Source organism: Oxyura jamaicensis, chromosome 1 (genome assembly GCF_011077185.1).
Source record: "Oxyura jamaicensis isolate SHBP4307 breed ruddy duck chromosome 1, BPBGC_Ojam_1.0, whole genome shotgun sequence".
In the NCBI taxonomy this organism is placed as follows: Eukaryota; Metazoa; Chordata; class Aves; order Anseriformes; family Anatidae; genus Oxyura; species Oxyura jamaicensis.
In genome coordinates, this window is record NC_048893.1 from 27,253,336 (window position 1) to 27,279,151 (window position 25,816).

Here is a 25,816-nt window from a genome sequence, read left to right on the forward strand (position 1 = left end):
AAAATAAAATAAAATAAAATAAAATAAAATAAAATAAAATAAAATAAAATAAAATAAAATAAAATAAAATAAAAAGGTCAGCCATTATTTTCATTTGAACAGCAGTGCTAAATGTCAAAGTGGTTGGTTATAAGTAAGCTTGTAAAGTGGCTATTTAAAGCACCCATGTGCCAATGTAAACACATGAGTGAAGTAATCTAAAAGAATAGACAAGAAAGTGTTTGATTTAGTATGAGGATTACTGTAAACAAATTAAAAACAAACAAACAACAACAAAATACTTCAGCAGGCAGTATCACAGAATCACAGAATGACTTGGGTTGGAAGGGACCTTAAAGATCACTTAGCTCCAAACCCCCTTCCATGGACAGGGATGCCACCCACTAGATCAGGTTGCCTGGGGCTTCATAACCTCCAGAGATGGGGCATCCACAGCTTCTCTAGGCAACCTGTTCCAGTGCCTCACCACCCTCTGAGAGAAGAATTTCCTCCTATCCTATAACCTAAGTCTCCCCTCTTTTAGTTTGAAACCATTCCCCATTGTCCTATCACCACCTGCCCATGTAAAAAGTCGCTCTTCTTTTTTATAAGTCCCCTTTAAGTACTGAAAGGCTGCAGTAGGTTCACCCTGGAGCCTTTTCTTCTGCAGTCTGAACAACTCCAATTCCCTCAGCCTGTCTTCGTAGGAGAACTGCTCCAGCCCTCTGACCATCCTCGTGGCCCTCCTCTGGACCCACTCTAACAGATACGCTTCCTTATTGTGCTGGGGACCCCAGACCTGGACTCATACTTCAGGTGGGGACTCACAAGGGCAGAGAGTAGGGGACCAATCATGTCCCTCACCCTGCTGGTCACACCTCTGTTGATCCAGCCCAGGATGCAGTTGGCCTTCTGGGCTGCAAGTGTGTACTGCTGGCTTATGCCGAGCTTTTTGTCCACCAGAACCCCCAAGTCCTATTCTGCAGGGCTGCTCTCAGCAAGTTCTTCTCCCAGTCTGCACTTATGTCTGGGATTAATGCTATCATCTGACCTTAGATCTAATCAATATACTTCATAAAAATATGATTTGGCACCAATACATTTTAGTACAAAGCAGTAATGTACTACTGAAGTACTCAAGTATTGTGCAAAAAGTAATTCATTTGCACTCAGATCACCTTCACCTATGAAATATAGGCATTTCCATTTTACAGATAGGAAAACCAAGTCACAGAGCTTATAGATGGCTTGATCAAATTTATTTTTCATATTAGCAGCACTGGACATCAATATTCAGAAGATAAATCCCTTCAGAAAGTATCTGACTTTGAGCCCTTCAGCTCCAGGCAAGCTAAATGAAAAATAGGATGATCTTTATCACACAAAACATTCCAGGACATACTTAAATCCCTATCACATCAGTAATGGGAATATTTCTGTGTTTAAAATTAAGTGCATCTTAAAGAACAAGTTAAACTAATGCTACATGGATGCTGTGAGAGAATTCAGTTCTGGGCATCCAGCACGCCATGCTGCCGTTCTAAAACAAAATGAAACGCAAAATTCATATACAGAGATATAACTTGTATTATTACAGACTGGAAAAGGCATGCTCAACTACCAACATCACAGATTAATAACAAAAAGTATTGTTCCTTTTTTTTTTTTTTTTTTTTCAAAAACATTGCATGTCTTACATCCCAAGAGTATCGTTCTACCTGGAAATAGACACAAAGTACAGTGCCTGGATTGGAGCTGATAATTCCACATTAGATCAAGCATTCTAGAAATTTTCCAAGTAGCATTCTACAGCATTATCTGCTTTCTACACCCATGGAGAAAGGAAAACTCTATTGCCATGTGAGACATAAGAAAATCTGAGCACATTTACCAAGGGAAGAAATCTGTACTCTAGTTCTATTGGTTTGTAATTCTTTCAACTGGTACAATGTAACTACTGGTTTCTGTAATACTGGTAGCCAAACTAAAATGGTTATGTTCAGATTGCCATGATTCCTGCAGTGATGAAGACCACAGATTGCTTGTCTGAGATTAAGTACCTCATGAGTCCTTCTCCTTCCATAGGTTTGGTGTGAACATAAAAGAGTGGGTGGGAACTATCTTGTGACCCCAATGTAGTGAAATAAAAATAACCGGTACTTCATCTCAGAAACCTGAAAACAGACTTCCATCTAAATTATTTTGTCAACAGCATGGCGGTATCCATGCTAACCTTATTTGGCACCAGTGAATAATTAGATACACAGGGGTGTGACTCCAATTGAAGGTGTTGGCATTGTAGCACTCTGTGAAAATATTAACTATGAGGTTAACTCCAATTTTCTCTTCTTTAATTAAATGCACATGGTACTAATGAGGTAACCTACTGTTCCTTGATAGCACTAATTAGCTAAGAGGAGAGTACACTCTCACACTGCAATTTAAACCTAAAAATAAGGTTGAAATATGCTAATTGCAGGCAATTTAAAACAGTACAAGTTGTAGAACTAGTCATAATAAGGGAAACTGAATGCTTTACAGCTCTGCAGCTGTAACTTTGGTTAAAATCAAAACACGCCACACAATTTTAGAATGATTTGGCAAAGTATCCAGCCGTCTTTAAAAATTGTTAATTCACAGTATACAACATAAATGAAAAAAGAAAGAAAAAAAAGAATCTTAGCTGCTCATGTAGGAAAAGACAAATTATGCCTGATAAATCAGAATAAAACTGATGAAGTCTATGTAGAAAAATGCCTTTTGTTTAGACTAGTTTGCAGATCTGAATTTTCCCAAAAAGTCTCATTTGTAGAGGTGCAAAGCAGCTGCAGCTTACACTGATGTCAGTAGAGTCCTGGCTGCTCAACTCTTCTGGAAATCTGGCTCTAAAATTAGACTTTTCAATGGCAAAAAAAAGGAACAACAACAACAACAAATGCTTTCAACAGAGAATGTACATTTTAAAGAACAAATCTGTGATTCTACGTAGAACTTTGAAGTTCCTAAAATAGCAACATTTTGTACTGTAACCAAGCATATTCTTTACAAGGTAATGCAAAACAGAGCTCAGTTTAGACAGTAAATTGCAGTCAAAGTTGCATAGTGCATTGATTTGTAATAATAATTTCAAATTTCTTGATTTAGAGGCTCTTACTGTTGAGCAGAGAAGAGAAGATGTACGACTGCTTTGCTATCTGAGCCATTTTGCTGACTAATGCCTGGGGTGACAGTGGCCTCAGCTTCGGCAGAGCTTTTGGCCTTTTTTTTTTTTTTCTTTTTTTCCCCTTACTGTTCTACTGAAAAAGAATAGTAATGTAAATACCGCTATCCCAAGAAGATAAAAGCATGACAGTATAGTGATCCCTTAATAAGACACAGAGAGGAGATCTTGATAGGCAAAGGAAAAGACTTGAATTGAATGAAAATAGCATGGCCTGCATAACCAAAATCATCAATCTTATTCTCTGATCTACTAAAGAAAAAAAGCATTAAGGGAAATGATACCAACTAAGTTGTCATTCCAGAAAGAAATAAAATCTGTTCATACATATCTATGGATATGAATGAATGCTGTTCATCTTATAATCAGTAGACTTCCATGAATAATAATGAATGATTAATGAAAAGTACATAACAAGTTGCCTGATTTTGCACTACAACTTTTGTTTTAATTTTAATCCATTATAGGTCCCGACCATTCATTTTTAAGGCATTGAAAATTTATTTCCCAGATAGTTAATACTTTAGGAATACACAGGTATAGGTTGTTAGATTAATGCTATGTTGTGGGGCCTAGTTCTATAATTAAAGGCAATATAACTACACTGTAGATACATCGATAAAATCTCTCTTTCACATTTCGTAAGACATTATTAAAATCTGTAGACTTTCTTCAGGACCACAGCTATGATATACTACAAGAAGAGTTCAAAGTGCCATCAAAGCAGTTAAATCTTTTTTTTTTTCTTTCTTTTTTTTTTTTTTCTTTTTTTGGTAGGCTATTTTCAGCAATGTCAAAGAATCTATTCACATAACTCACATAGTTTTGGACTATGTGAGTGATTCTCTATTGCAAAGAAAAGCACCAGAATCCTAAGGGTCCTTGCCAGGCCAAGCTGTGCATCAGATTCTTCCTGGCTCCAACTTGGTGACCAATTTAATATTGCATGAATGAGCAAGACAGATCAACTGGTAACAGCAAAATTGATGCACCTACCAGTATCTGTGCTAGTCAGCTGTTGTCCTCTTTTGAGGTAATGCCAACCTCTAATGGTGTAATAAAAGGGAAACCCTCCTCCACTCCCCACATCAAAGTTTATAGCAAAGAGAAACCATACAACATGGCCTGTGCATGTAAATAACAGCTGTCCAGATTTAGGGGGCTACTATGGTAAAGAAGAGATACAGGTATGCTCAGACCCAGTTTTATTTACTATAGGATTTGCTGCATGGCTCAGGAAATTGATGGTACTCCACAAATTGCTGCCTTCAATGTATGTATATTAAAGACAATAAACACTACTAAGGTAGTTCTCTTTAAATATATATATTTTAAAAAAGTGTTAAAAAGGAATAAGTCATAAGCATGACCAGAAGGCTTTTTTTTTATTTTTTTATTTTTGTCTTTTCATTTGTTCTTTGCGCAGTTTTTTGCCTTTCTTTTTTTTTAACCTCAAAAGACTTCCCATTGAAGTCTGTGAGAAATTTAATAAAGACAAGATAGCCTGGGCCAGATTTCTAGCTGTTTTAAAGCAGTGTTAAAAGTGATGGAATCATCCAGTTCTCCAGTAACTGAGAGTGCACCTTCTTTGTGCAACCACCTCCATCTTGTGTCTTAGATTATTTCTGACCTAGAAAGTGTAACAACGGTGATATTACGTGATACTGGGAAGTACCTACATTCCATACCTTTGACTGACATTTCTGCATACAAACATCTTCAGTGACAAGTAATCAAGTGGAAGTAAAATATTTTCTAAATGCAAAGATAATTAATGTCACAATAACATCCTACTGAAATGATGCATATGATTCAAATTGATTAGAAAAAGAGATTGAAATTTCATCTGGTTGATGGTTGTACTGTAAAATGATATAGTTGTGCTACCCCTAAAGAAAAGATTTATCATCTTCAACTTACATCGTAAAGTTTCTGCCAGATTCTTCTTTCTTAAATAGACAGTTATCATTGCATTAAGACAGTGTTACTAACTGAATGAAAGATGTCATAGGTAGGTAACAGGATGTAAAGAAAACACTTATCGGTTAAGATAAGCACAGTCAAACTCAATGCAATCTTTAAAAAAAATCCTAAAAAAACAACACCTGAAAAATACAATTGTTGCTGTTCTGTCCTTTCTCAAAGCAGATTTAGAGAAAAGATCTCTAATGAATTAATAGACGTCTCCTGTAAACCTGTTGCTCACATTTTTAGGTTGTTCTCATGTAGTTACCGCTTGAGAACACTGCATTGTGAAGATAAAGAATAGGAAGAAATTTGATGCCTCTGGGTTGAACCCTGAACCCAATAACTATGCTCTTTTTTTTTAACCTTTCTTTTCTGGAATATATCCAAAAGCAAAACAGAATTTTCTTTTTGTTCTTAGAAATAAGTAGTACAGCTCACCTGTGCCATGACCATATGAAACAAAAGAGCAGAAAGACCTTGTTCTAATCTTGTTTGCCCTGTAGCCAGCTGTTGGCAGACAGTGCCCTTAGCCTCTGCTTCCTGAGGAGCACAGACTTGCCCAACTGTTCAGCTCAGCCTTCCAGTGCAGAGCATCCCACAAAGTATGTAAGACTCAGGTTAAAACATTAAATCTACCTCAGCAATGGTATATATAAAATTGGCATCTATACATATATATGTATATATGCATATAAAAAAACTAGTATATAGAACTTTCTTTTAACAGATTTTAAATTATTATTAATCAAGGTTACAAGCAAAAGATATAATTAAGGAAAGACACCAAACATCAGAATCGTAATGTGTGAACTTTATAATGGGTAAGTTTTCTTAACTAAATCCGTATTAGTAAATAACTCTTAGAATTAAGGAATTAAATTAAAAGTTCTCACACCCTTTTTTAAATTTTAAACATCCTTTGATACCAAATCTCTGTGATCTAAAAATATCACAAAGCTCGGCTAATCATTAATAAATCTATGCGTACTAGCAACATGAGTTAAATAATGTTTAAAAATGTATACTTAAAATCTGAAACCCTATTTGTGGTTGTTTAAATACAGAATGTTTTAGAGAGTAAAATAGCAATAATTCTCCCTCTAATGTGTATCTCTTCTGGACTGAAAGCAAAAGCAATGAAACCCATGAAGGTTTGTAAATATGTAGTAAATGGCTGAAGGAAATCAAAAGTTGTCCTACTAATGGTTGCATGAACTCAGCATGAAAACTCAAAGAAATATAGGTTCATACTATATTTTAAAACCATATCTATTTTTCTAAAGGAGACAAAGCAGATTTTAGTATGTTTATACAATATATATAAAATAAACGGCTACACAAGAAAATGTCACATTTTAGAAATGCTTCACCATATGCTAAAAATTTCTCATTTATAAGCTCATTATCCAATAGTAGCTCTCAAGAATAAAGCTAATTTACATGTAAAATAAGAGTATAGTCTAGTCTTTAAAGGCACAATGATAAACACACCAATTTGACAATTACATTAATATGAGTATTTGCATAATCTGCCTTCTACACCTGTTCTTAATTTGAGGCAGCTGCAGAACAAATCACTCTACATAATCTGAATATGCCATAGAGTCATGTAAATACACTAACCTTTCACAGCAAGTTTTTGTTTTGTTCTGTTTGCATGTTTGTTTTGAATTTAAATGAGCCTGTAAAAATATGCTTTCAGGTTACATAATTTATATTCATCAGAAATAACATATAAAGGCTAAAATAATTTGTTGTTGTTGTTTTACTTTTTTTTCCTATAATAAGGAGAATTTCATTTTCACAACCAGATAATGCATAGAAACTCTACATTTTACAACTTCTTATACTAGATATGCATCCTGTGAAGGATGTTAAAAACATCCTATGTACAGTTAACATACAATACAATAAAGAACTGACAAATGGAATTATCATGCTGTTAGCAAAAAACGACTAAATGCCCACCAATTCATTTTCTTTCAAATTCAGTGCTTTCCACTTTTTAGAAAATTCTTTGTTTTGTACCAGCAGCATAAAAGGAACAACAAAAAGACAGTTGACTGAATAATTCAAAATGACAGTTCACACTAACGAAACATTCTTCCTACATGTATGCTAGTCCTTTTTTGATATATAAACAAGAAATAATTGAGTAATTTAATACATTGACTCTCTTCCTATGTATTCTGGCTGTCATTAGGCCCCATTCTGTAATGTTAACCTCATTCAAACTGAGAGAAAGACAGGGGAAAGACAGCACATGTGGGAAATAGCTGAATACATCACCCATGCCTGATACAGGGATGATCATGCAGGATAATACCAAATGCAAAATGCTAAATTCTAATGCCAATGATAAGAATAAGAACTTATTCACTGAATAATCAGAAGCACAAACATAGAAACCAAGGATCTTCTTTCCATAACCTCCACAAGAAAAAATAAAAAAAATAAAAAAAAATAGCCTATTATAGCCCATGTGCTATAATAGGCTGTTGAATACAACCTCAAATTGATTTACTAAAACTGGAGGAGGCTTTTCTGTGCTTCAGAACAAAAATTTAGGACAAGACATCCTTTTGGGCCAGGACCCAGGCTGAGATGTTGTATTGGATCTAAAATGCTTGTCAGCAGAATAAACTTATGATTTAGAGGAACAGCTTTGAACAATCCCATATTCATCCCATCACTGAATCATGGTCCAGTCACAACAACTCTGGGACAAAATACACCAGCCCTTATATACTAGCTACCAAAAAATGTACAACAGGTTTTATACAAAAAATGAAAGAGGAGATAATATTGTACTTTATGATGATTCTTTCAGTGTAGCAAAGATACAGGATGGTACCAGCCTAAAATTTCATCAACCAGACCTAGCCAAACAACACAAAAAAGTGGGGATTGTGACCATCAGAAAAATAGGGAACTATAGGCCAGAAAACTAATAAAGAAAGCACACTAACAAATACTCCCCAAGCAAAATCAAATGACTCTCCACCCCTCTGTGCTGCTGTACCAGAAGAAAGTGCAAGTACTGTTTGCTGCCTACCTATCCAACCAGATAAACATTTCAACTATATTTATATTGATATATCACATTGAAATGTATACTTACAGGGAAAAAAAAGGGGGGGGGGGGGATAGAAAAAAGTTAAGCAGCTCAAGAACATTAAATCAAGGTTTGTACACCCTTGATGTACCATCCTTGTTGATACTATCTGAAACATACTTGGTTTCAGAACAAAGAAACCCTCCTAATATTAGATATTACTAGAAATCAAGATTCTACTAAATAACAATAAAAAAAAAAGAGAGAAAGACAAAAATCTCATCAAACACAGTTATAAATAATTCTGCCATAGAAGTTATAAATAATTCTGCCAATAAAATAACATACAGAAGCTGGATAACATGCTCAATACATTGAGAATTTTTTAATACTACACTAAAAATGGTGATGCATCAAATGATACAAAATGATACATACATCAATTTCTTCAGACTTCCTTTTCCCAAATACAAAGCTGTAATCTCATTTAAAGCTCAGACCATTCTTGAAAGCAATTGCTGCAGATTTTGTGTATGTACTTTTGCGCTGGGTTTATAAAAGCAGCCATTCTTACTGATGATGTCTTCAGTTCCCTTTATAAGTTTTTACAATGATAAACACTCTTATCAAAGGAAGAGGGGGACAGATGTCTCTAGTATTGTATCTTTCTAGTATACACAATTGTTTTCAGTGAGTTCAAGCATATGGAAGGTTTCCTCTTACACTGAATAATCATTTTTAAATGTATACCTGGTATTTTAATTATCAACACAGTATATCCAGAAACACACAATCTTCACCACCACCACAACAACAAAAAAGCTCAACTGCATATTGAAATAAATATACAAGATTTTACAGTGTTTTTCTGCTTCATTTCTCATCTCATCTCCTATCCTGAGATGACATTCAGACAGAACCAAATAACCATGTCATAGACAATGCATCCCAGCAGGGAAGCAACACTTTCTAAAAGATGTCTTCAGAAAAGAAGACAACTCATAGTGGTAGTTCTGCTGGTGTTTTGGGAAATCTCATTGTTGTTTTGTTTGGTTGGTTGGTTTACCTAAAAGTAGTCTCATACTCCTTGGGCTGAGTGCAAATATTGACACCTCATTATGCTGCTGGAAAGATCTTGAATATCTGGATTAAATAAATGTTTATGCAATATCAAGGACAATGTACTGACTGTAACAAACTCCACTGACTCACAATTAAAGTTCTGAGGTGTAACTTATGCCACAAATTGGGTACTATGCGTACTCAGTGATCTTGCTTATGGAGTTAAACACAGTCCTGTAAGACGACTGAGCCCAAGTAGCATCTCCCATGTCAGCAATATGTCTTGGTCTTGTTTTTACTGAGTTTCTTGGGTTACAGACAGCTTGCACTGCATCAAAATAGATAAGCTCTACTTTTTACCCTTTGTTCTGATAAATTTCCTCCTGAGATACCATATCAAAGATAATGCTAATTAACTTTTTTATTTAAAATGTTAATGTTGTTAATATTAAAATATGCTAGCATTTGTAGATCCAAACTAGTGGAAACTGATTTTTAATGACTGTTCCTTTTTTTTTCCTTCTTCTTCGTTGCATCATTTTACTACAGGGTCAAATATGTTTGAGAAACTCAGTATATTAAATTGTTTTGAAATTTTCTAAATCTAATTCTTAATTTCCAGGATTATATAGCTTGATTTTATTAAAAAATGATATTAATGTTGTGATTATTTGTATCTTAAAATGTTACAGATACTCTCAAACATGAAATAATTTTACTGCATTTTAATAGGAATTTTTTAAGAGAACCATTCAGGATTTATGGGGGTTCTGCCAGTATTTTTCATATCTGAACATGCATTAGAAAGTGATGGATCCCTAGAGAATCCAAAAAACAATGAGCCCTTTCCTAAATGACCACTAAGAGAAGAAATAATATATGTTTTCAGTTTTTCAATGGTCCTGTCTATGCTTACTCTGAAAGAAAGGTGAATGAGAGAAAATGATGACCATCTGATATGTCAGAGAACAGAGAAGACGCCCAGAAGTGAGAAGTATGAAAAGTGAGACATTTCTTTAGGAACCAGTCCTCCATTAAATTTTCTTTACTAGAACAATGTATCACTGCCTTTTGTAAAACTTTTAGCTACATAAATAAGGCAAATAAATGAATGAAAATTCTGCTAATTGCAAATTCATATGCCTGTCAGTGTTCAAGAAGCATCTGGATAATGTCCTTGATAATGTTAAGCTCTGAAGTGGCCAGGTAGTCAGACTTGATGGGTTACTTCCAACTGAACTATTCTATTCTATTCTATTCTATTCTATTCTATTCTATTCTATTCTATTCTATTCATCCCATCCCATCCCACTCTACTATACTGTGCTCTGCTCTGCTCTACTTTGTTCTGTTCTGTTCTAAACTTTCAGATTGTTCCTTTTTACCTCATTGTATAGAAGCCTGAAAATGTCTACTACATTTCTATATGTCTATTACATGTCTACTCCTAAATGAATCAGTCTATTGTAATTCATGAAAAATTACTTTAAATTTCAAGAAAATTTGCTTTAATGTTAGGGAGAACTACATTTTACATACAATGACAAATGCAAATCATTGGCTTGAGTACAAAATTTAACCAAAGAACTTTATATTCCTTTATGGTAAACAACTAGTGTTGTTTACCCCTTTAGGGTCAATGACACTTTGTAACCCATATGAATGTGAATTTCTTAACTGTGTTTGCTATACAGGGCTTCAGGTTTTCCTTAACAGAGGGTAGCCATACTTTTTTTTTTTTTTTTTTTTTTTTTTTCGTCCTTTTTACTAATTGTGGCTTAATTTGAACAGGAATTAAAGATGTGAAATTTGAAAGATCCTTTTCCTATATAGTGGGAGAGACATTGCAGTCCTATGCATATAAATAGGAATCAAGAAAGAGGAATGGCTTTCATTGCCTGCATGATCAAAATAGTGATACAGCTGCAGATACATGGGAAAGTCAGGTAGCTAATCCCAAGGCAATTCAGGTATATCTTTTCCTACTTGGAAGGTCCCTTCTGGAGCACTGTCAGATCAAGCACACATCAAGTATCTGATTGACTCTGTGGTGTTAGCAAGTGGCTAAGGAACTTTAAATCAGTTGGGCATCCAATTACTTTGCTTGAGCTTAATCAGATTAATCCATGTTTTCCACCACAATTAAGAGTAATTATGCACAGCAAAATGCATTCTATGTTATCCCAATGTCAGTGCTGTGTCACAAAAAAAAAAAAAAAAAAAAAAAAAAAAAAAAAAAGTGTTTCTTAAAATGTTGGACTGGAAAAGGTTAGGTACTTTTCCAGTAAAAGGCCTTCTTCAAAACATGACTAAAAGCAGTTCTGGTAAATCCTATGGACTGTGATTTGTAAACGTTGAAGTTGGCTGGTGGAACCAACATTTTCTCGGAAAAAAGTCAGGTTCACTTGAATGGCCAAAAGCAAGTCTTCAGAAGGAAAATAGGTTGTTTTCTAGAAGCTGGTTGAAAAGTTAGTATGTCATACTGGATTAGACCAAATGATAATTAGGCCTGCTGGACTGCCTCTGGCAGTATTCAATACTCCATGCCCAGAGAAGAGTAAAAGAACATAGTAACATACTTGTGTAGTAACAGTTTCCCAGACAATCCCCACACTACAGTATATTGGGATTTAGAGACTATGAAAATAAGGAATTTGCATTTTGTATTTAGGAGCCCTTTAATGGATTATTCTTCCATTAATTTTTCACTTGCTTTTTGGGCCAATGTAAGTGTTTAGCATCCACAATGTCTTGCAGCACAGGGTTCCAGAGCTTGGCTATATATTGTTACATCATTCTTTTACGTTAAGTTCATGTCTTTTATTCCTTGAACTGTAAGGGAACAATTATGTCCTATGAAAAATCACCACTTGTATCTATAGCTAAAAGGTAACCCTGCAATGATAAAACACAAAAGATGGACTAGAAAGCTGAAGGGATGATAAAAGACTAGAGATATCTTGGGATCTCTACGGATCATATCTCCTTCTCCTTTACTCAGTATTATTCAAAGCTTGAGCCAATGGATTTTGGTATTCTCTGAAAAGTATAAATAATGTACATCTATACCTTGTGCTCACACAGTTGGGCATGAAATAAACTCAAAGATGTATGAGTATAAACTTGCTGCCTGCTGTTCAGTCCCACTTCAATGGGTCTGTCAATGATGCATGTCTCTGTGTCTCTCAGCTGTTCCTTTTCCCTTCTTTCACTTTGTTACCCCTGCCAGAATACACACAACATCTCTGGAAATGTGATGCACATTAATTTTTTGTGAAGTTATTAATATAAGAAGACCAAAATATCTAACATAATGCTCTACTACAGAATTAAAAAAAAAAAAAAAAAAAAAAAAAAAGAAAAAGAAAAATAGCTAACTACAATAGTAAAAATTATAAAATATTGAAAATGTGAAGAATCAAAGTTTCATCCCAACAATGAAATCAATACTGAGGATGATAATTGCATAATCTAATGCATTTAAAGTTTAAAAATAGAAGTTATTTTGGCTGTGGACTGCTAGTCAAGACAACTGTCTAGACCACTATTTGTCATAACTGACAGTTGGTTTCCTCATTGTTTTTTCTCTAGCACAGAAAACACCACTTATGATTTTATAAAAGATACCCTTCTTATGTAATTTACATTTTAATAAAAAATTAGCAGCAAGACTAAGTTGATACATAATAAAATGAAAATCACAATACTTAAATCTTCTAGAACTAAAGTGGAAAGATCTACTTGCTGCACTGCTGAATACTGTTGCAGCAGCATTCTAAATACTCAATGCTAATGATGTTTAGTCTCTAAGGAATAAAACAAACAAACCAAACCAAAAAAAAAGGAAAACAGAAAACATCTATCAGGTAAAAGAAACATTTTCAAATTTTTTTTAGAATTCCTGTTGACAGTTTCACTGGGAAAATAAGTGATTTGAGTAAAAAGGAATCTTCACTGAAATAGGATTCTGTTGCTCCTAAACACAGACAATCACAGAGGTTTATTCAAGAAATTTCTATGTAAATAGTTTGTTGCATCAACTTCTCGGATACATCAGATCCTAACTCACATACAAGAAGGGGTTCAATGCACCTTGTCACTGAAGTCATTCAGAGTACTTGGAGTACTGTGTCAGTTCTGGGCCCCTCAGCACAATAGAGACATGGGCATACTGTAAAGAGTTTGGTGGAGGGCCATGAGATTATCCAGGGACTGCAGCACCTCTCCTGTGAAGAGAGGTCAAGAGAGCTGGGAGAGACTGGGAAAGGATGGTTCATCCTGAAGAAGAGAAGGTTCATGGGGATCTTATCAATGTGTATAAATACTTGAGAAGAGGATGCAAAGTGGATGGAGTGAGGCTCTTTCCAGTTGTGTCCAGTGACAGGGCAAGAGGCAAGGGGCACAAACTGGCGTATAAGAAGTTTCATCTGAGCATCAGGAAGCACTCCTTCACTATGTGGGTGATGGAGGTTGTGGAGTCTCCTAACATGGAGATCTTCAAAAGTTTTCCTGGGAAATCTGTTATAGGTGTTTCTGCTTGAGTAGGGGGTTGGACCAGATGGCCTGCAGAGGTCCCTTCTAACCTCAATTATTCTGTGATTTTGAGTTTTCACTTAAAGGGAGGTAATCAGTTCTGCATGTAATAAAAGCATAATCTGATCTTTTTTTTTTGTGTGTGTGTGGGCTTTCATTACACTAAAATTCATTTTACAGATGGTGCCGTTACTGTGGTCAATCATTTCAAAAATAATTACAGTAAATTCCTTGCTACTACACTTACAGTCAAAAAAATTATCAGATGTGCACGACAACAAAATATGCTAAGTATCTTTCATTGACAGTCCATTTTATATTGACAGTCCATGCGTTATACATAATTGGAAGATTTTGCTATTTTAATTTACCTTGATCAATGTTACTGAACCCCAACTGAGATAGGAATTTCAGTCTTAACAGCTATTGATACAATATTATCTCTGGATGTATTTAAGGACATTATTTATTACAAGAATTAACTCTGATACAATATCACTTATGTTAATTAACTACAAATATTCCAAAGAACCATACACAAAATCACAATTATTTGTTTATAGAGGTATGGCTGGAATATTACAATACAAACTGTAACAACCCAGTCAAATTACAGTGATTAAATAATCACTCAGAGAACTGTCTATAAAAGTATTCCCCACCCAAAAAAAACATTTTCCTAGACTAAACTACTTTGCAAGATGCTAAATTACTATGACTTTCCCAACATACCCCTCTCTTAATCTTGGTTCTGAGACTTGTTGGATCATATTATTAGCCAGGCCCTAAAATGGTTGCAGTAATTATGATCTCATCAGTGGGCTGTTAGACTAATCCACTGTATTTTCAGGTACTGTGAGACAATCACCTCAACACTATAAATACTCAAAAACATTAGAAAATTGTGTATTTGGGGAATAATATACATATATAAATATATATATTTAAATTGTGCCACTTTCTTCAGTGTACCTATTACAGAGAAAAGCAAATTAATTTTAGAATGAATGCCTTCTAATTAAAAGTGCCCATACTTACCAGTTTGATGGTATTTCTTCTATCATTATACTGATAATTATGAAGTCAATACATCTTTGTATCTAATAGCTTGAAAAAATCTAGACTATATAAAATAATGTGAGATACAGCTATTTGGAATAGGTTCATATAAATCACCATTATTTGTTGTGATCTGACAAGCGAGATTTAAAGTATCCCAAATGGTCATTTGCTGAGAGTGGATTTAAATAGATGAAATATTGTGTACGTTATCTGTATTTTAGCAAATGACATTTACCATCTACTCATCAGAGCTTTCTGTTCATGAAACAGGCAATAAATAGGAAATAAAGATGGCTTTTGAAAAAATAATCAACTGCTACGTCCTTTAAGGAATCTCCTGTATTTGTTTTAATTTTTAGAGGCAATAAAATATTTTTCAAATGAACATGTTGGTTTGGTGTAATTTGTTTATTAAAAATCAGGATATTATTCTGTTCTCTATAATTTTGCTTTTGGTTTCAATGAGGCCCTTTTAAAAACAACAACAACAACAAAACAAACAACCAAAAAAACACACCAATAAAAACGGGACTAGAAGAGGTTTTGTGAGTCTTCAACATTTTTATTATAGCAATTCATCTCATATTATAAATACCTTTCTAAGATGACCAATATTCACCTTTAAGGTAGGTAATGCATGTGGGGGGCAATGGCTCGTTTTCATTACTTCTACCAGAGCAGTGTTTCAGAGACTCTTTTCTCTGAATAGTGAAAAACTTTCTTTCCCATAGTTTTCTCATGATTAGTGTCACCATTTGTTCTCATGTTTAAAACTGTACTTAAGAAGTATAAAAGATGTTTCTTCCTTCCCAAAGTTTGCTTCTTGTCTCATACACAAAAAAAATAATAAATTAAATAAAATTAAAAAAATAGATTATTCAGACAGGGCAATCACAATTTTCCATTCTATACGTTTAGTCTGAATGAAAACTTCTTGAGCTTTTATGTCATAAAAGACTTGTATGGAATTTACACAGCCTAACTGGAGGTATATAGCAAATGTGGTAATCTATAATCCACAGTAAAAATTGTGAGAGGTTATTACCTCATGGAAATTCAGAGTATCAGTACTTGAACCCTGAGTCTTTCATCAGATCCTATGTGGAACACATTTCTAAATTAAGAATCAGATATTAGATGGCTTGCATATCCTCCACAATTCAAGATAGGATCTCACGGAAACCTTTCAAAAGTGGCATTAATACTTCCTTATTTTGATTGGAAACACCTTTTTAAATTCCTTTAGGATTGCACAATTGTTTTTCTCATCTGTTATACCACTAGTAGTTCACAATCATGTAGCAAACAATAAAATGAGAGAACTCTTCCTTTCACATTTTAAAGGATGAACATTAAAGCAGAAATTCATCTAAGTTCTTAAGCACATGACCCTGTACTTCAATTTTACTTTCTAAAATTTATTAGAATTTACTTTTAAAATTCTGTTCTTGAAAGATATCTACTTCTTCTCATACAAAGCCCAGCCTTCTTGTGATCCCTACCCTCCTATTTTCTTTTGCATGGCTGAAACACATGCTTCCAATTGTTATGGCAGATTTGCATTTTTTTCTTCCTCACTCAGAATATGGATTCAACACTTTCTAATGATAACATTTTAATATATATATACACAAAACTCAATCACCATCCACCTCTGAACTTGCATTATTATTTCTGTTTCAGAGACATGCCCTCAAACAGGCTTTCCATTGGATCCTGAACTGTTTTGACGCATAAACCCACACTGCTTTGTGCATGAGTTCACACCATAACTTATATTAGGAAATATATTTCTGTAAGTAGGTAATGTTATTATTACTAAGCATAAAACCTATAGTCCAAATCTGCATGTTAAATTGCAGCTGCCCCAATTTGAAAATGATTTTTTCCACAAGTGTAGAGTTATTTTAGATATTTTTTTCTGGTGTGTTGGGTTGCTGTATTGGTTTTCCTCAACACTGTGTAAGGCTGCCTCTTCTATCCTACTGAAGGAATATTTCCTGAATAAATACATTTACTGTGAACACTTAGGGGAGAATCTCATTCTTCATTTATACTTCAGGTTTGCAGTGAGATCCTTGAAGGATATTGATGTTGTCGGCACACCATACAGTTTCCTTTGTACATATTATTATTGTACAATTGCTTTTCAAAGCTTCACATAATGAAATAGTAAAACACTGAAGTAGTCTTTAGTAAATTTTTCACCATTAATTCTATTTCATAACACCCTCATCTGTCTGCCTCAAGAAAATTATATTAGAAGCATAAGAAGGCATGAAAACATCTAGCACATCAAAGTGGCAATTGTTGGACAATCCCCTTCCCCAACAGGATGGGCTGATGTGCTCCATTGTGTGATTGCTGCTTCAGGTTCAGCCATATGCTTTTTCTACAGCACTACAGTATATGAATGTTCATCTGGACAATTTTAAGTTTTTAATTCAATTTTACAAGTACACAGCCAAAGTGAAGATAAACAGAAATTAACACCTGTATTGATTTTGGCATACATTTGTATTCCTCTTTAGCCTGCTCCCCACACCAGCACTAAAGTCCTCCTGCTTGGTAAAGCAATTGGACAATTAATACATAAACTAGAAACTAAAAAATAATAATAATAAAAAAATACCAAATGTTGTCTAATGACTACAGAATTTCAGAACAAGTATTTAATTCACAGAGTAAAAATAACCTGCACATGGAATGTATGGGATGTCTATGTAGGGAGACGGGATGTTCCTGTGGAAAGGTGCATTTGCTGCCATGGGCTGAAGATTCTTCACTATTTAGGCACAGAATTTTAATTCTGTTTGAAAATTTTATTGACTTTCATAATTGCCTGCTGAAATGAAAAGCCTCCTGGGGAAATAAATAGATAAATAAATATAATAATAATAATAATAATAATAATAATAATAATAATAAAAAGGAGGCTAGAAACAGTTTTAAAAATCAACACCTGGCTAGAGTGTTCACAGAATATTTTGTTCAGTTGTTTTTCCTGCATTGGGAATTTCTAAATGAAGGTACACTAATGTGTTACTTTTATTATTATTATTGTTTTGTTTTGTTTTGTTTTAAATTCAAGAGTATTGAGTGAGTCTTGCTGCAGTGGTGTGATCCTAAACTGGCATAATTAGGGACCTGCCTGGGAGCAGGCCTCACACTGTGAGGGGAACCATTCACACATCCCCTCTGAGCTCTTCACAAGCTGTTCATTGGGCAATAAGCCAGCCAGTTATAATCAGGCTGATCCAACCTGCTGCAAGGTCTAGGAGAATTGGTTCAAGGAAACTTCATTCTCCCATCATTGCAGAGGCATGGAAAGGAGCAATGGTGCATGCACCCTGCCAGGAGATAGGGCTTTCCAGCTGCTCCAGCAAAGCAAAGACACTTCTCGATAGCACTATAGACTCCTATAATTCAGCATATTAAAAAACAGTCCATCCATCCCATCCATGCACAGAACTATTTCCAGGTATGAGATGGGCTGCAGAGTGAACCATGAGGAAAAGATGTGTCTGCTGGTCTGCTACGTAAAAGCTGCAGGAGAAAGGCCTAGGCACTCTCTCTAAAATTTTGCCTTTCTGAAGAATCTGAGTGTATGCAGTGGGACCCTGTCTCCCCTCTCCTCCCGGTCCTTTAGAAGGAACTACATAACCAAAATCAACACAAGAGAAAGGTGGAAAGGAAAGCCACGATAATGATGTAGGTGACAGTAATGGAGTGACACATCAGATTGCTGCAAAGACATATGTTTAATATTAACATGTCTTCTGAAATCCTCAATAACACAGTAATCCTAATTAGTATGCTGCATATTCAATGCCTGTAAACACAACTTGCATAATACTTCTTTCCTGTGCCTCTCAAATTTTTTACAATATTGCAATAATATGTTCATGATGAAGATGTGATCTCTGCACTAGAAAGGTGTTTTTTTTTTTTTTCAGTTAAATACAAATTAAGCCATTATGCAATCTCTTCCATTAGAAGAGTGCTAGTATACATTTTTTCCACGTTACAAAGCTCATACTAAAGGCTACCTGTAATATTTTGTTGCATTAAAAATGACAAGTATCTGCTCTATTAAGAAAAAAATAGTATCTCAAGGTGACAGACAAAAAAGATATTTAAATTAAAGATGAAATCATTACAAGTCAAACTGGATATAAATACGCAGAACAAATTAATTATATAAATATTGGGTTCTTTTTCACAACATGATAGCTACGCTTTAAGTTACTAACAAGTGACACTTTTTAGGTTTATTTTTTTAATACTGGACGTTTTCAAGAGTAAAAAGTGACTTAAAATAAATCTATTCTTGAAAGTTATTACAGCAAAATGGCAAAAGATGAAAAATATACGTTGTCACCATGAAAACAGCTTGTCAAAGACAGGACAAAAGACTGGATTGGATTTGTATCTACTACAAATAAGTGAGAGACTCCCAGCAAGTGTGTTCTACAGACACTTCCATTGTAAATAAATGAGTTTTGTCCAGCTTTTTTAAAATTATTTTTTAATATTATTACTGTATTTGTCCCTCTATCTTAAATGGACCTCTTGTCTTCTACACCACTAGAAGTTTGAACATAGCTATTTCTACTTTTTCCTTTCCCTCCCCCCACACCTCACCCAAAAATAACTCCTTGCCTTCTCTCCATCTCTTGGGGTTATCCTTGTCTTTACAGTGGGTAGCACTGATGCAAATTTCTGCACCTTAGAGGATAACTGCATATTCCTCCTAACAGACTTACAAGGGAAAATGGGACTTATGCCTTTCCAGTAGCTATCTTCCAAATTTAATTTACCCCAAGCCTCAATGTTTGCTTATATGTAGGCCACACATTTCCTCCAGAATTATACTCGAGAGGGAAGAAGACTGTTTATCACTACTCTCCTCTTACACTATATATTAGGCATTTGCATCTTTCTAAATCAGTGCTTTCTAGTGTGTATAAAATCCTCCTACTTCCTAGGCTTAGCAACAAGCGTTAGATAAATAGAAATAGATAGCATACAGTTTTTGGAAAGAGAGTTTTAGACCAGCTGGATTTGTTTCTATTTTCATTGAACATAATGTAAAGAAAATTCAATCCAAGTTACATCTACAACATTTTTTTTTTCTGTTTTTAAAATGGGAATTTTTTTACTGATACTACACATGCATGCTTCAGTTGTAATCAGTGTGTGCTAAGTCAGTGGACAACATTTAAAATCAGTGCTTTTTGCTTTTTTCCCCACATTCCCAATCTCTGATCTCTCAACAGCTTCTTATGTATGTTGTAAAAAGTAACTAAAAGTTACAATATTAATGATACATTTGCTAATTTATTATGTGTAATGAATTTTAAATTCACACTCAAATACAGATCTAAAGGAAGATGACCAAACTAGGAAAGAGTAACAGGAGCAAGGAGACTATGCAGATATGTTCACTAAAACAGACTTAATATCTTCATGATAAATTTTCCAAGTGCTGAAGAAAAGAGTGTGTACCCACAATACCCAATCCAGTCCTTAACCTTTTGCTCTCCACAGTTTACACCATTTAAATACACCCTAGGACCACCACTATTACCTTCTCTTTCATATGACCACCTAAAATCTATTCAAATCTCAGACAACGTATAGTATTATAGATACCGCTGTTGGTTTTTTTTTTTTGCATATAATTATTTGAATTTTATTATAATCAATTTTTCCATTTTTTTGTCCAGGTGAACATTTCTGTCAAATTAGAGCTAAAGATCACTTTGTTCAGGTGTAGACTGTTTTACTTACCAGGAAAATCTAAGTTTTTCCATTTTTCCTATACCTGTTTTTAAAAAACATGGTTCTGACACTATGCACTAATGCAGTTAACATTAAGCAATTAAACTTAAATGTATACTTACTTTCCCCAAATTTTATCAAATGATTACACTCCAGTGAAGTGCTCATGCTAAATAAACAAAGCTTACCTTAACAACTCAACACTCCATACAGCATGATATTTATACAACAGGCTTGGTACACACTGAGCTTAACCATTTGATTCCAGGAGTCATGATTGCCTGACATGCCATTCTAATACAGAATCCATTAGAACTAATGTTGAAACAACAAATCTCTGGGCATGAAGGAAAAAATAACTAACTAGTTTATTGTAGATACATTAACTTATGAGATTGAAGATAATTATCTATTTATTCTTATTAATATAAAGTTCAAAGTCTGACTTTATGAAAATAAACTACTTCATTACAGGGCATTACAGGGAATAGAAATAGCTAGGCTTTTCATAGCTCTTTGAGAAAACAAATACAATTACAGCTAGCTGTCCAAACCACTATATTGTGCAGCCTACAACAGTATGCTGTGGACAGATGAATCTCACCATCATGGAAAGAAATAATTCCAGTGCTGTACATAAACATCCACCTGTGGTAGCAAATTCAACTTTGAATTATGCTTGTGCTCTGCATGGTTGAAGAGCCTCATGACTGTCATGAGTGTCAGTACAAGAACAACAAAGCTGCCAGTGTCACAGCCCATGGTAGATTCTTCAGTGGCCATAAGGACAGTTATTTCCTGCCACAGGAAAATGAGCTACAGGTTCTAAGAGTTAAAGTAATATTTTCCATAATATATCTACTATGAAAATGGATAAAATGGAGTGAAATCCATGCAAGTAATCAGCTTGCTTCAACATGCCACTACTGTACTTTCTCCAGAAAAGAAAAGTATCGTGAAAAAATAACCTGCACTATGTAAAGCTTAGCCTCACTACTGCAATATGTTTTTCAGGATGCAGAGTAAGAAAGTAAAAGTTATTATCTCAACATACTAAGATTAACATTATCCTCAACTCCCATCCCAAACCCTCCTTAGCTACTCTGCAATATGTCATTAACCAATGTACGTACTGATTGGATCTGTACAATTGGTGCATCAGTGTAAGGAATAGCATATATAAACATGTTTCAAATACATTTATTCGGATATCTATACATGAAAGCAAAATCACTACTACAATTGGTACTCAAGCTTGTCAGATGGGATTTTTTTCTCCAGTTTTGCATAAGACATGCTAATGGTTATGCCATCTGCAGTCTGAAACCCAGAAATATGTAAATCAGAAGTAATAGTAGGTCAAGATAAGCGTCTATCTAAAATGATAATTTTTGCAGGTATTCTGTTAACTCACAATCTAAATATAAACCTCTACCCCCTGAAAAATATAGGAAAATTAATAGATAAGGATTTTTTTTTTTTTTGTATTAAAAACTAAAATAAATTTGCCAGCTGGAGCATTTCTCTTTTACAATTGATCATAAAGCAAGCAGTAAATTTAGAAAGATTTTTCACAAGAAGCATATAAAAAACACTCAAATTCTTCTAGAAAAATCCCAGGGGTTCTCTAAAACCATCCCTTGTGGTAAAGCACAGTAGAACTTGGCCACTTACCCAACACCCTTTTTTTGCAAAGTTGTGGACACATATTTGAAGGTTTCTTCAATAAGCTTTCAACTTGCTGATTAGCTAGTAGGAGCTGTAGGTCACTAAAATACTTGATGCATTATAGAATTAACAGAGAGAGCATGTGTAAATACAGCATACTCTACTTTCACCAAAATATCTATCAAATGCAACAAGATAGCCACTAAAATTAATAACATTTTTCATTATTTTGGCATGTGAAACAATAGCATAGTTTACGTCAAAATATGGAGCACATGAGAGCTGCAATGGCAAGAATTACCTAACACCCACATTTGCCTGCAGATGTGTGAGCTAGTTTTAAAAGTTTTATAAGCTTTTTAATAGATTTGTAATACAGTTCTACCATATTTCCAGTTGCCAGATTAGTAAATTGGTCTGAAATTAGCGGAAATTAGAAATACACTAATATTAAAGTATGTTAAAGTATTGGGAGAAGTCTGTTTCCTTGAACACAAACACAAGCACAAGTATTTTTGTCTTATAAATCTCAAATTGCTTATACACATTTAGCAATTCCTACTGCTAGGAGATTTGGGCCAAAGTTACCATTATATTTGGCATAATAAAATAATAATAATGTACAGGTTTATGACCCATATTACAGTATTTGGTAAAACAGGCATCACAATCCTCAAAATGTGAATTTCTACTACATAATGAACAATGAAAAGCTCTGTAGTAACAGTAACAGACAGAAATACAGAAATATAAAAGCTCCAAGGACTCATTTCACAAGCCTTTATGCACCCTTTTCACTACAGAAGAAGATTTAAATGGAGTTTGGGCTCATACCTGAATTTACATGCTATTTGATACATAAACCAAAGTCTGGAAGCATATTCCATTTTCCTCTCTTTTAAAAATGAACCAAATGAAGTGTCCAAGGCTAATGAGAGGCACTGTGCACATACTGATCATTGGAGGAGAAGTTAGAAACATGAACAATAATCTTGGCTTTAGGGAGCATGTAACAATTCTGAAAAGAAAATTATTTGATTTGCTTCTTCCAGCTTCACAAATATGACTCATCAAGCACTGACTCTTCCTGGCAAAGACATAATACAGGCCACCTCTCCAATACATCAGCCCATGACATTTATAAGGCCATCAAGCCAGGGTTAGTCCTTTAGGAGTAGGAAAACACAAGATTCCCCATCTCACCATCCCTCTGAGCTGTCTGTGTGACTGTCATTGTATCCAGAGATGGTTTTCTCTCCTTTCATTGCTGTCTACCACAAGTAGTGCATTCCCAAATCTCTTCAGCCTTGAAAAGAAGATTTATGAATGGATGGAGAATTTGAACAGAGAAGCTGGGAGCTCCTGAACCACTGAAGTTTACAAGTTGGAGGAATAGAGTAAGCTCATATCCCTGGAAAAAAAAGTATACTTGGAGAACAGTAACATTTTTGCCTGTATGCTTCTTTTAGCATCTAGTGTTGGCTAGTTTAGAGACCTCAGGCTAGAAGGACCTTGTCCACTCCTACTATGGCTGAACTTGTCTTTCAGAAAAAGGAGCTGGCAGAATAAACTATGTTCATCTTATTCATTAAATCAGTTATCCCTGTGATTCAACATTTCAAGGTCACAAATTGCCTTCCTGATAACTAAAAAAAAACTATATAGATCTTACACTGCTGCATTTATGACTACTCTTCTTGTGTGTCTTCAGCCTAGAAGATATTGCCAAAGCAAAGTCAAAGGTGAAGAGTAGGAAGTTAAGATGGTCTTTGGACCCTATGTCTCCAGACTGGACTAGAAATTCAGCATAGCAGGATGCCAACTTGATTTTTTTTTTTTTTTTTCCATTTTCGTGACCTCCCTAGGTTTTTGTTTGGTTCTGAGCAAATAAATATAATTTTTAAAGTATATTTGAAGAGAAATGGTATGGAATGTGGAACTGTGTGCTATACCTAACTGTGAAATTTCACACACAAAAAAGAAGACAATGTGAATTATACACAAAATTGGAAAAGTAATCTAGTGTCTGGCAGTCTCCCTCCATTATTCTCTATTAAAACTAAAAATTAGATAAAAATGTGTTATTCCATCAGAAAACAGGCAATATTCCCATAGGATAACATCTCATCCAGAAAAAGGAAGAGGAAGAGAATGGTAGGAATTATGCATTTTTATTTCCTGAACACAATAAAATAATCTCTTATGTGCATCTTTTGTCTGCAATAGACAGTAATTCAGCAGTTAAACACTCCTATTTGGTCTCTGTACAATGAGAGAAAGTTTTGCCAACAGAATGCAATTTTAGATGGAACGCTAAATTAGCAACAATTGAACTGAAACCTCAAAAAAAAAAAAAAAGAAAATTTTAAATAATAAAATGCTTCTTGTCTATGAACAGTACATGTAGTTTTACCAAATTGCATTTAAAATTATTATTGAACAGAACTCTTATTCTCCCTAATACTTTCTGAAACCCAACAGCATCCAAGTGCAAAACTTTATGATACGTTTTGCAATTTAATCCACATACGTATAAAAATGTCATGCCAATCATGCAACATATCTACAAATAATTAATACCATAGCTATTGAACTCAGTCCACGTGGATGTTTATTGTAACATAACTTTTAAGTGTCTATAAGCACAAAAGGCGTTTGTAAGTTGTGAATTTTGTCTGTGAATTGGAAGTCACCAACACACAAGTCTATAATCTGCTTTACGTGAATAGGCACACACACACAGCATCAATGCACAGGCAGAAACACACACACCACATGTGTGAGCAAGCCCAGCAATCTTCCCTCCAAGTGAGGCCCCAAAGGAAAGGATCCTTTACCAACCTGCAGTGGTCTCTGTTTATCACTGCCCTTAGGAGACTTCAGTCCACCTGTCTGTTGCTGTAAAAGCAGCTGTCTTGCTGCCTGGAGTGCCTAAAAGTTCAAAAGTGAAAAGAAAAAGGAAAAAAAAAAAAAAAAGTAAATAAATTCCACCTTTTCTTAGAAAAAGATAAGTTACTCAATGTTATGTAAAGTCCCATCAAACAAGTGCAACCTCCGATTTCTATTTGCTAGATTTCAGGCTTCAGTCTGGATTTGTTTTACTTGAAACATAAAAAAGATCCTCTGAAAGTACACATATAGGACTTCACTAGAATTTATGGATGTACATGAAATCCTGCAGGAAATAAAGTTAATTTGTTTAAAGTGCTTGAAGAGGAAAAATCATAAACTGCATCAATAGCCTCATTTCCACAAGGAACTTGTCTTTGAGTGTTCAACTAAAATGCCCACTCCCATGTAAATTATCATTCAATTTGCATATTCATATTACAATTTTGAAGCAAAAGCAAGTAGACTTCAAGTGTTACCGGAAGCTGTAATTAAATTTGACAAATCAACATCAGATTATCTTGAAAATGAATTAATAAGGATATTCATTGAAGATTAAAAACACTTTTTGTACTTACAATTCAAGGAGAAACCTC

General features: G+C 34.5%; 1 protein-coding gene across 19 annotated transcripts in view; it reads right to left on the reverse strand.

The window, feature by feature from the left end:
• Positions 1-25,816, reverse strand: part of FOXP2 (forkhead box P2) — a 438,294-nt gene that overhangs the window by 105,874 nt on the left and 306,604 nt on the right. For all 19 annotated transcript variants that reach the window (XR_004752970.1, XR_004752973.1, XM_035333519.1 and 16 more), the window contains one exon: positions 25,173-25,262. Coding sequence is in view for 16 of the 19 variants with exons in the window: in XM_035333519.1 (XP_035189410.1) it covers positions 25,173-25,262 (90 nt within the window). In the remaining 3 variants the exon portion in view is untranslated. The remainder of the gene's footprint in view (positions 1-25,172; positions 25,263-25,816) is intronic.